The sequence below is a fragment of the Marmota marmota genome, unplaced genomic scaffold (assembly GCF_001458135.2).
Source record: "Marmota marmota marmota unplaced genomic scaffold, marMar, whole genome shotgun sequence".
Taxonomy (NCBI): Eukaryota; Metazoa; Chordata; class Mammalia; order Rodentia; family Sciuridae; genus Marmota; species Marmota marmota.
In genome coordinates, this window is record NW_025999853.1 from 39971578 (window position 1) to 39984301 (window position 12724).

The following is a 12724-nucleotide window of genomic DNA, read 5'->3' on the forward strand; positions in this document are numbered from 1 at the left end:
TGTTTTTTTTTTTTTTTTTGTCTTGCAGAATTGATTTTTAAATGAGAAAATTTATAAAACAAAGAAATTCCTGGTCACAAAATTTTAACATTTTAATCCTAAACATTACAGGGTAAATAGATACTGGATTCTATCTCCACACTCTGTAAGTCCTAACTTTTAGTTTCCATTTTAAATGTTGCTTCTAACCACTAAAACATTAGTGGTTTCACAACCTCTGGATTATGGAAATACACATTTCTCAAATAAATGCTACAAAACAACAATGGAAGAAAGCTGAACAAACTGTCTCCATGAAGGAAAAAAAAGTGGAACATTTTGAAGCTTTTAGACACTTCTGTTTCCATGTCTTATGATTAACTTGTCAATTCAGTGCATTATATGGTCAAATGTAATGGTCCCAGTATTGAACAAGCATTTAACTAGTGTCCATTGATTCCAAATTAGTGGATGATGAATCTTTTTGGATACTTTCAAAGATGGCTGCCAGCTCAGGGTTAGAACTGATCTGTGACTGGAATTCACTCATCAGTGGACTCTTCTCTGCTTCTGGAATGGTTAGCAGTGCTGCTACTGCTCTCATGGCAGATCGCTTTAATTCATCTTGTTTTTCAAACTCCTGCTTTACTGAGTTTGCCTTTACCTGTAATGGGAAGTAAATTTAAATTACATGCTATAAAAGATAGCTTACATCAACAAAATTAAGCACACAGGAATTCCTGGTAAATAAGCAAAATTATTATCAGAGGTCCAAAGGGCACTTTATATTTTAAGTATAGCCAGAATTAAACTTCTTTCAAAGGAGAAGCTGTCTCTTTTTCTTTTATAGGAATTTACACAGAAAATCCAGACCCACATGATTGAAACAAAAAGTGAAACTTGGGGAATATCATCTGCTAAGCAAATCCTACTTTGGCCTTTAGCTATCCTATTATTCATGATTCTTCAAATGCCATATAATAACATCTCCATGCCTTTATTCACATAATTACTTGATATTTAAAAACCTTGTTTAACCTTCTTGGTCTAAAAAGTCATTTTCCAAGGTTAATTTCAAATATCATCACCCTCATATGAAGTCTCCTATGTTTCCCTCCGTAACCAGAACTGAATATCACATCTTATTCTACATGGGTACTTTAAAATACATATCATATTATTATAGCAATAAAAATAACATTTAACAGTGCTACAGTTCATAAAACAATAGGTTATTTTTAGATCAACTGCTACATATGAAGTTAGAATAATTAAATTTGGAAACCTCAGAAAAAGCTACCAATCCTAAATTCAAAGTTACACAAGAAAAAGAAACATGGTTTTTGTTTCCCTAAACTTTTTATTTTTAAATGAAAAGACTTATAAAGCAAAAAATAATTACATAGTCACAAAATTTTAACATTTTAATCTTACATGGTAAACAGACCCTGGCCCTTTCTCCACACTCCATAAATCCTACACCCAGGATAGTCTACGTTGATGTCTATTAAGGATTACCTTAGTTGTACATGTGGCACGTAATGGCTCAACAAGTCGGTCCAACCTCTGTAGTACCGCACTTGGACAAAGGGTAGAAAGTCTCACCAACATTAAAAATGTTAGCATCTATTAGGAATAAAAAATGACAAAATTTACAACTGATATTTTTTCTAAGGACAAAATCCCAAATTCTGATAAATTTCTTAAAAGGAAAAATGACTCACATGTAAAATAGAGCTTCATTTTAATGTAATATGTCATTCTGAATCACAAAGATTTATTTCAAACCTTATCTGAGTTAAGTGCTAGGGAGAACAACTGTCATGTGATCCTAAAATACAAAACTAGAAAACTGGTTTTCAATCTTGGCTGCACATTATAATCACTTGGGAAGGTTCTGTAACATACCCAATTCCTCAGCCTTATCCCCAGAGAGGTTTATTTAACTTGTCAGGATAGGGTTGTAGATTCAATGTTTTTTTTTTTTGTTTGTTTGTTTGTTTTTGGTACCAGGGATTGAACCCAGGGGCACTGAACCACTAAGCCACATCCCCAGCCCTTTTTATTATGAAACAGGGTCTCACTAAGTTGCTTAGGGCCTCAATGAGGATGACTTTGAACTTGTGATCCTTCTACCTCAGCTTCAGATTTAGTATTTTTTAAATAGCCCATGTGCACCAGAATTGAAATTCACTGAACTAGAATATTACTAACCTGGACAAAAGCTTTATAGTAAGTTTCCACTACCTTAGCAGATTTTTTCTAGGGAGAGGGGTTAACTCAACTGTTATCCAGATTGATTCATATAAAACTAAACAACCCCTAATTTTTTTCTCTTGGGCTATAAATTTATAGAATTAAACAATATATCCTGTTACTTTTTGGGGGAGCTCTCTTTATTGAAATCTGGGAGGATCAGGTCACTACCATATATAGCAACAAATAAAAGTTCTGGTAGAATAGCTCAATACTGATCAGTTATCACTTTTGCTCTGCCTGGAAAGGCCCTAATGGAAGAGTTGAGGAAAAGGATATAATACATTTTTTCCCCTCAAAACTGTCATTTACTGTTTGTATTTACAATGGAGATGAACAAACAAGAAAATAAAAAACAGTTCTAAACAAAATTCAAGTTCTAAACTTAAGAAGTCATTTCTAGGCTCTTTTACACATTGCTTTGTATTTCTAAAAAATATTATTGCATGTTGTCCTCTTAATAAAATTTCTGATATTAAACATGGTATATTATACTGAAAAACAAAAAGCCCTCATTCAGGTAAACAAAAATAGTTATCATTCATATCAGCCTCAAAGACAGACCAAGACAATATGAAGAAACTAGGAAACCCTCTCATGGGTAACAACTATAGTCCAACATTGAGACAGGCCAAAAAAGTCAGAGATTTATACTTTGAATAGCAAAAGCTATCTGGACTCTCTGGAAAAGATCCAGGTAAGGGACTAGTCACTAAGCAAGCTGGCACAGAATTTCTTAAAAACTTTGTGTCCATTTCCACTTCATCTTTTAATAAAATGAGTTTTGGACTTTTCTTTTATATCAACTTTTCTTACACTACCTTACTACTACTTTTTTCTTTTTTGAACCAGGGACTGAACTCAGTGGTGCTTAACCATTGAGCCACATCTCCACCCCTTTTATTATATTTAATTTAGAGACAGGGTCTTGCTAAGTTACTTAGGGCTTGCTAAATTGCCTAGGCTGGTTTTAATCTCCCAATCCTCCTGCTCTAGCCTCCCAGGCCACTGGGATTACAGGCATGCATCACCATGGCTGGTCATTACTACTACTTTTGCATATTACAGTTTATAAGATGCTTACTAAGACCTTAATAGACAATCCATTTTTTTTTTTTAACTTATAGGTGTTAACAAATTACAAGGGCACTAGGTGCTGCAGTCTTCCTCTAAAACATTCTATAAAACAATCAATCATCTTACCTTAATATCATAATGGTCCTTCAAACCATCTTCAACATGATTTAGAAATTCAAAGATATCTAGTCTATCAAGACAACTGTCTAGAAGTGTATACATACACTCAAAAGCTGCCTTTCTAATATCCAAACCGTCATCAACTGTGTGTTTAAATGGACCCATTTCTACCTGTTAAAACAAAAAAAGAATGTGTAGATATGATACTTAAGAAATAAAAGACAAGCTCAGATAAACAATGTACTCTAACTAACTTACCTCCCTTATAAGCTCCTTTCTAACTTTCGTTTCATTGTACAGATGTGGAAGAACAGTATCCAAAAGATCCCTTATTAATGATGGTTTGTTATGTGCTGCGGAGTTGAATGTGACCAAGGCTACTCTTCTTACATTCAAATCTGGGTCTTCTAAAGTTTTTAGGAAGTCACCTGAAAAATTATGAGAAAAGCAACATACAGCTATAGTAAGCATAAAATAAAATATGCATAATATTTTTTTCAAATTGAATTGCTTATTATAGTTGGTATCACTGTTATTTTCTTCGTTGAAAGTCAAAGAACAGAACTTGATAAAATACTAAGTGAACCATAAAAGTTTATTTTAGCAGTAGGAAAATCATCATTTCTAAAGCTGAGTACATTTTCAAGTGATAACCCACTATCTATATATACTTCAGAGTATATGGAAGGACAGTCCATGAAATTCCCCAGAGGTGGCCTACACAGAAAAGTGATAAGTCTGTAGCCAAAAAGACTAAGTTGCAAGGTTTTCCTTATAGTTTCCTAAAAGCAACAACAAAAAATTTTTAAACAAAGTTCAAAATAAGGCAAGGACAGATCCACTGCTGAAGAAAGATGAACTATTGTTAACAGGTATACAAGCAATCAAGTGTCAGAGAAACTAGTCTCCAAAACCTGTATTTTTTTTTCTATCTTCACTAAGAAATACGTGAATCTGTAAGAGTATAAGACTATAAAAGGAGTAAACTAAAATTTAACAAGTAACAAACACCAAACATAGCCTCTAGATACTTAAAATAAGACTGAAGTCTGCTTGTTTTTCCCAATGTGGGGAGAAATTTATAATGCAAAAATCTTTGAAGTTACAGAAATGGTGACTCAAATAATTTCTCAAAGCCTCAGGTTTCTCAATCAATAAAATGAGAATTATACTTTTAGGGCTACCAAACAGAATAAATCATTATGCATACTGTTTGAACACAGTACTTGATACATACAAGGTATGCATAAGTAGCAGTGATTCAATATTATATGATCCCAAGTCTATATCAGCAATTTTTAAAAATAAACAAGAAAATGAAAACAAGGTAATAAAAAACTTGAGCATCAATTTGAAAAATAGCAATTTGATAAAATAAGGGGAGATTTCAGACACTGTACATTGGTAAACTCAATAGTAACATCCAGAAAAGTTTCAGCACTTATTACAAAAAAACAAACAAAAAGTTTAGAAGACAGCATGGTTTCAAAAGTAATTTAAATGTTGTTGGGCACGGTGGCACATGCCTGTAATCCCAGCGGCTTAGGAGGCTGAGACAGGAGAACTGCAAGTTCAAAGCCAGCCTCTGCAATGGTGAGGTGCTTAGCAGCTCAGTGAGATTCTGTCTCTAAATAAAATTCAAAGTAGGGCTAGGGATGTTGGCTCAGTGATTGAGTGCCCCTGAGTTCAATCCCTGGTACCCCCTCCCCCAAAATAATAATTTAAATGTACCAGATTAATCCTCCCCACCCCTTTATTTACCTAATTATTAAACTGTTAGAGGAATAATTATAAGACAGCATGTATTTCCTTTTAGCAAAGCACCTAAAATACTGTTGTTTATCATGAATGAAATGTTATTGCAGAGTAGACCTGTGGTCCCGATTCCTTGGTCTAGAAATTTCAATTTGAAATTTAAAAAGATTCCTAGGTGGTTTTGATGTTCAAATACTCAAATACTGAATTAAATAGTTAATTCAACTAGAAAACCACCTGACTGAATAACTATACTAACAATGTACAATATAATGGCTCTAGATATTCTTGAGTATCATCTCTAACCTCTTCTGAGAGGTTATTTATTGTTTGTTTCTGGGAGCTTATTTATTGTTTGTAACCCTCCAATCCCCCCCTACCAGTTCAAATGAGATTCATTCAGTTAACATTCTAACTGGCCCCAAATTTATTAATCTTAGATTATCCCCAAAATGTGATTATCAAGTATGTAACTGATTCTAAAGACATGCTTGTATTATCAACTAATTTAATATATTTGCAAAATCACCTAGTAAATGTTGTGAACCCCCCCCTCCAAAGACTAACTTCCCCATCCCCCAAGAAGAGCCGTCCAATGGTGAGCCCTGCTGGCTCACCTGATCCTACCCACCACTCAGACTAGCCCTGCTGGCTCACCTGATCCTTACCCTCCAATCAAAAAGCACCCCATGCCAACTGTCAAACCACCCCTGGCTCTATAAATACGCAGAGCTGTTCCTCAATAAACGGGCATTTGCTCCGAAGACGACAAACCTTGTTCGTTCTTTCAGTAATAAGTATAAACAAACATAATTTTATAAAGCTATAAGATCATACATAATAAATAATCCTTTGGGGTGGGGGGCAAAGGGAGCTTACCAGGCATTGAACTCAGGGGCACTCAACCACTGAGCCACATTCCCAGCTCTTCTTTGCATTTTATTTAGAAACAGGATCTCACTGAGTTGCTTAGCTCCTTGCTTTTGCTGAGGCTGGCTCTGAACTCACAATCCTCCTGCCTCAGCCTCCCAGGCTGCTAGGATTACAGGCATGTGCCATGAAGCCCAGATATCAATAATCTTTTAAATAAAATAATTACCTAAAAGGCATTTTAATTTCTAAGCAAAACAAAAATTTCCTCAGAAATGTTTATAGTTATTGAAATTAAGAAACTTGACAATATAGCTTTTTCACCCAAACAGTTAACACACTATATTTATCTTTTTTTCCCCACTTACCTATGCAGTTCTTTAATAGTGGATCAATAGGTTGAGGATGATCAGAAATAGTAAACTTCACAGCTGTAACCACTGAACTTCGGGCATATGATGAGCCTAGTTAAAAATAAATTGCAAGTCTATTGGTCCATGAAACCCATGGACATCATTTCACACTACTTTATATAACACCATGTCTTCAAATCTTTAAATTTCTCTTTGGCCAAAAAGGATATTCTTATTGCTCTCAGAATACTAAAGAAGCAAAATTTACTTACCTAACAAAATTTAAACACATTAAATTTCAAAAGATAATTTCTTCTGTGAAGAAGGTGACCAAAGGAAGAAACAATGGAGGATCTAGCCCTCACAAAAGGGAAGTGGTTAAATCCACAAGTAGCTTATAAATATTTCAAATTTTTATTTAAAAAAGAAATCTATTTTAAGAATGAATAGCCATTACTATTTTCTACTTATTTCAATAGCACTGACACTGGTAAATCTGAAATCTAAGATCTTTCAACTGAATTAAATACTTTCACCAATTTTAACATAATTAGCACTAGCAAGCCCTTTAGATTAATTCTAGAGCAATCTTCCACATTTTAAGACAGTGACATTAAAATGTAGTCAGCATGAAGAACTACATCAAACTTATTAAGCATTACTACTTAATTATACTCTATCCTTGTAAACAACAAAATTTCATCAATATAGCTCCACATTGTAACACAAGGCAGTACATGTACATACATTAACTTTTACATATAAGAGAATCTAGTTCAACTTCCTCATTAGCTATCTTTCAATGTCAAAAAATTTATTTATTTTAGACAAGAAAATCTATCTTAGATAAGAAAATACTCACCTGATATCAAATACCCCTTAAGCCGTGGAAGGAGAGTTTCAGGATCAATTAGAGTGAGTTTTCCTAGACATTCAGCAACAACATTTCTGGTACCTTCCTCTGCACACTCACAGTGCTTTAATAATAATGCCCAGATATTTTCAACATATGGTTTAAGGCCCACCACTGATGCAGAGCTAATAATTTCTTTCAAGGAATGAAGCAGAAGATACTGCCTTTTGGGCTGACTGGTTATTTCTTGTAAAACAAATGGCAAATATTCAGGAAGGTTGCCCACACTAATGCTGCCTAATGCATAGGATGCAGCTGATTTCACTTCTTCACTAGGAGATGAGAAAGCTTCTAATATTACAGATTTTAGTTCCAACTGCCCACTTAAGTCAATATGATGCCCAACTTCTCCAAGAGAAAGGAGAGCTAAGAGACGAATGGAATCTGTAGACCTTGAGTTCTTGACATCTTGAATAAACTGACCTACTACAGCTGGTCCCTCCTTAGGGCATGCTCGAGTAAGAGCAGCTACACATTTGGCAATGGAATAATAAGACTGCTTATGAGTCAGAGCTGTGCTCTGAGAGTAAACTGGACCAGTCAGCATGCGCAACAAATCCATATATCCTAAATTATTTGTTCCAGTGACAACCAGAGCTTGGAAAAAGTCTAGCATGGCACTAAGAGCTCCCCCCTGCAACAAGGGTGATCTCACAAGTCCAATGAGTTCATTGAGAATAGATCCACTTATCTTTGAGAGGGAGGAGGGATAAACTTTTGCCAGGGTAGTAAGAAAACTGATAGCCATCTGTGAAACATGCATATCACTTTCACTGATAAGAGGTGGGAGCTCATCTAGAACTGCATCAATCATGGCAGCTGTCAGGCTGTCACTGTAGTTTTTAATCAGAATATCTAGGGCAGAAAGGGTCCCCAGTTTCAAAGCTCTCTGGTTCTTCCTGAGAAATGAAGCAAGAATTGGAACCCCTTCTCCCAGGACAGGTCTCAAATCTATCTTCAAAGGTGACCCAGCAATCAGTGTTAATGCCTTCACTGTAGTTAACCGAGTAATTTCATTCTTGAGTCTCTCCAAGAAAATCTGAAGGGTATTAGGCAAGTCGGAACCCAAATTGTCTCCAAGGTTGCAAATAATTTGTCCCATACAGGAAATAGCCCTTTCCTTGACTTCCTGATCAATGTCAGCTGCTTTTAACCTCTTAATGGTACAGGTAAATAGATCTTTGATGTAAGGAGTTGCATCAAACGAGGAAGGCTGATCTAAAGGACGGATTACTTTAACAAGCTGTTGAGTAACAAGAAGTGCTTCAGATGTAATCTTGTAAAATGGGTCTCCAACACAAGCCACAACTGGAGGGACCAAAGCCTGAACATGAGGATGGAAGACTTGAGGAGAGTGGTTACAGAGGATTACATATAGGCATGACAAAGCATCAATCTTCAGATTCGATGAGCTTGATTTATCATTCAGTGAGAAAATAATTCCTAAAAAGCCAACAAAAAAATCGAATCATTTCTATGCTGTTTCAAGAAAGAAATATTAAAAATCAACCTCTAAAATACTGCTAAAGTTCCTATTTTCATTATATTATCTCAAAAGTAAAAAAACCCACAATTTTAAACACAGTAAAATTTTAAACTTTTTATTTGCAAATTTCTAACTTCACATGTTTAAGATGCTTAGATGAAAAAATTCTATGTGCAAATTAAATTTTCATAAAATTCCCTCTTAAGAGAAATAATTATTTAAACTTATCTGAGTCTTAAAATAAAAAGTCCATAACAAGCCCCCAAAAGATACTATTTCTTTCATACCTGGTACAAGTACAGGAATGTGTTGTGTTAGGGCCCCAGGTAATACATTTACCAGTTCAGTTAACATGTTAAAACAACATTGTCGGGTCTTCACACTTTTTTCTTTCATCTGTTTATGCAGAGCTTTAACAATGTTGGGAACCTGTAATTTTCACATACTCATTAGTTAGTTCATCCATTGGTATCTCCTCAGTATATTTAATATAATTTATGGAGAATGAAGAAAAAGGTAAGAATTTATTTCTTTTGTTGGGTTACATTCCTAAATCAGCTCCTAGTGCTCTTGCAAATAAAGACTATTGGATCTAAACCAAGTTTTTTGCATGTACTATAACTCTTATAACTATTTGCTTGCAACTAATAAGAAACTAAAAAGATATCACTTAGCTTCCTACAGAGCAACAAAATAATTTTCCTTGATTTTTAATTATAAAATGCACATGACTAATAAAAATTCAACAAATGGTAAATGATAATTTTCAACTAAAAATTTAGCAATTTAATTTATAAATAGAAAGATAACAGATAAGTAACAAAGAAAACAAGTAACATTATGGAAAAGTTACTTTTGATGGTTACCATCAAATAGGGGTTTTTTTTGCTTTCAGTTTCCTGTCACCAGGAAAACAATCTCACTTCAAAAGTAGCTATAAGCAGCAGGGGTACAATTTGTAGACATCTGGTCTAAACTTTCTAATGTTTATAAAACTTAAATATGGTCTCCATCAACAATTCTTATAGATGAGCTTTATTTAGGCTATAGACAGAGCTTCTAAAATCCCTCAATAAGTAAAAAAGAGATTAAGAACAAAAACAACCCCTCAACAATACTAAACAGCTACATATCATAACTGAACAGATATGATATGTATTATCCCCTCCTCTGATTTAATGACTTAAAACATCTCTTTTATAATAAAAAAGACATAGTATTTATATACTCCATAGAGCTACTATAGAGATTACATGTAAGAAAATGCCCACTATATACTAGTCAATAAATGGGAGCTATAAAGATGTAATGTTTTAGGAAAAAAAGTCCTCAAGTAAAAAATGTGTGTTATTATACTAAGAGTTGGCATATGTCAAGCACTAAGTAATATGCACTACACTGAAACTATACAGATCATTTCATCTCTTACTACATGAGCCAAATGCTTTTATGTAAACCTTTATTATAATGAGAAGACAGAGGTTAAATGAAACAGATAAAACAGATGGCTATATGATCTGACAGCTCCAAGAATTCTCCATTAATATCAAATATAAAGATTACTTTAATGAATCTTAATATCACTTGTCAAGTAGAATGAGAAACACTTTGATTACAATAAATGATTTATAAGTAAATATGAACATTTACTGATACACAAACATTTATCTTAGAACTTTATTTCTCCAAAGATATTTCAGAATTCACATTTACACACACACACACATACACACACACACACACACACACACACACTGGAAGCACATTTACTATCATGAATTTCTAAGGCATACTTTTTTAAACCAACCTGACTCTGAAGCATTGTTAAAGGTGTTTCTCCCTGTTCCATTGCATCAGGGTCACACAGCCAACTTTGTACAGGACGAGTTTGCTTCAAAAGAGAAAGGTATGCATGAAAAACATCTGCCTTTACATTCTCTTCACGCTCTTTAAATCTGGATATCAGTGCAGGAGAGACAGTCTTGTAGAATTCTGGAAGCATTTCATGCCTTGTGCTAACTACGGCATCCAAGCATTTGGCAGCTGCACGCCTCACTTTCCAACTCATGTCATCATCATCACTGTATTCATCATCACTACCTAAAGGGAAGTTTTAATGTGAACAAGATATTAATGGTAAGAAAAGTATCTCATTTTAGAAAAAGCAAATTGGTAATTTTTAATCAAAGACAGTTAATCTAACTTTTCATTAACATATACAGCAAGCATAGTTTAAAAAGAACTAGAACTTAAAACACACAGAACTTGTTACTTGTATAAATTTGCACATAAATGAACTTCTTTATGACAAGGCTTTTCACTAAACTGGTTGATGTGCTATTAGGACAAATATGCATATACTACCTTTCAAAATTTTGTGAAAAGACACTGTACATTTTTCATGATAAAAAGAAAACACTGCCCACTTAACAGATTACCATCTTCTCCAAATTCCTAATGTTAAACCACAAACACAGCAAGCATAATCATTATATCTCACTTATGTATATGTAATAGATAATTTGCAAAGGAACAGTGCCTACTCTTGTAATCCTATCAACTCACAGAGACTAAGGCAGGAGGATCTCAAGTTCAAGGCCAGGCTGGGCAAGTAAGAGAGACACTGTCTCAAAATTCAAAAAGTTTTTAAAAAGGGCTGGGGATCTAGCTCAGTGGTACAGCACCCTGGGGCAGGGGCAGGGGCGATCAATCTCCAATACTATTTAAAAAAAAAAAAAAAGTGTATATATGTGAGTGTATGTGAAATCTTAAAAAAAATTATTCCCTTTCTAACACTATTGGTTCAATCAGTTGAGTAACAAAGTCAGAAAGGCAACAAAAACATCAGTGGTTTTGGACTAGGGATGCAGCTCAGTGGCACAGCACTTGCCTAGAGTTCTTGAGGCCCTGGGTTCAATCCCAAGCACTACAAAAAAATTAAAAACTACAAGTGTTATGGGCTGAGGGTGCAGGTCAGTGGTAGAGCCTTTGTGAAAGGCACTGTACCAAGAAAGAAAGCGAATACAAAAAAAGCAATTCTCACAGCAGTCTAAAATTATTTATCAATGGTTTTGTTATTCTTAGATAAGACTATAGCTCTGAAATGATTCCTTAGTATATGAACATTGAGGGTATGGGGTAATATCTCTCTACCGCCTTATAACCCAATTAGCTTAGTGACAGTCAAGTATAGCCAAGTAGATTTTAGAAGACTCTATGATATATAATAAAAATTTCAAATCTCCAAATAGTTTACTTAATTGCATTCATTTTTGGTCATTATAGATAATTCAACAAAATACTGCTAAACACAAGACATTTGATTCATTCTCCCATACCTACTTAAATAAAATTTAAAAGGAACAGCTAGAAAAGACTACTGACTTAAAAGAAAATAAATAAATAGAATTTTCTCCAATTTCTACATACAATGTGAATTACATCATAGAAATATAAGGGTTATTAAAAACAATTTTATGTAAAAAAATTAACAAATGTCCTAATCACTGAAATTATGTTTACTTAATGAATCATTATAATACCATGGAAGAAAGACAGGAGGTGTTACTTATAATTCATATAACTTATAAAGTAGCATGCTAAACACCAACATTCAAAACCTGGAGCATACACTGCTACTACTTCGTTCAAATGATATTCACATCACAACATGCTAAGGTTTCCCTTCATTAATATAACACATGTATTACCTACTGTGTACTAGGCACTGTTCTAGGCACTGACATAAGGCAGTTAATAAAGAGGTTAAAATTTCTAGTCTCCCTGAAGACAGCAAGTAGGTGGAAGATAATCATACAATGTGTCAGAAACTGTGATAAACAAAATTAAAATGCTGAGAAAGAAAATAGAGGTATGCCAAAGGAGGGGAAAGCTCCAAGATGGGAGGGATATGAG

General features: G+C 34.2%; 1 protein-coding gene across 1 annotated transcript in view; it reads right to left on the reverse strand.

Moving 5' to 3' along the window:
• Window positions 1-71: 71 nt before the first annotated feature.
• Cand1 (cullin associated and neddylation dissociated 1) overlaps window positions 72-12724 on the reverse strand; it is a 37628-nt gene continuing 24975 nt past the window's right edge. The window contains exons 8-15 of the mRNA XM_015483043.2: window positions 10617-10909; window positions 9097-9238; window positions 7273-8766; window positions 6426-6521; window positions 3691-3860; window positions 3439-3603; window positions 1498-1605; window positions 72-643 (exon numbers count right to left, since the gene is read on the reverse strand). Of these exons, the coding sequence (XP_015338529.1) occupies window positions 419-643; window positions 1498-1605; window positions 3439-3603; window positions 3691-3860; window positions 6426-6521; window positions 7273-8766; window positions 9097-9238; window positions 10617-10909 (2693 nt within the window). The 3' untranslated portion in view covers window positions 72-418. The remainder of the gene's footprint in view (window positions 644-1497; window positions 1606-3438; window positions 3604-3690; window positions 3861-6425; window positions 6522-7272; window positions 8767-9096; window positions 9239-10616; window positions 10910-12724) is intronic.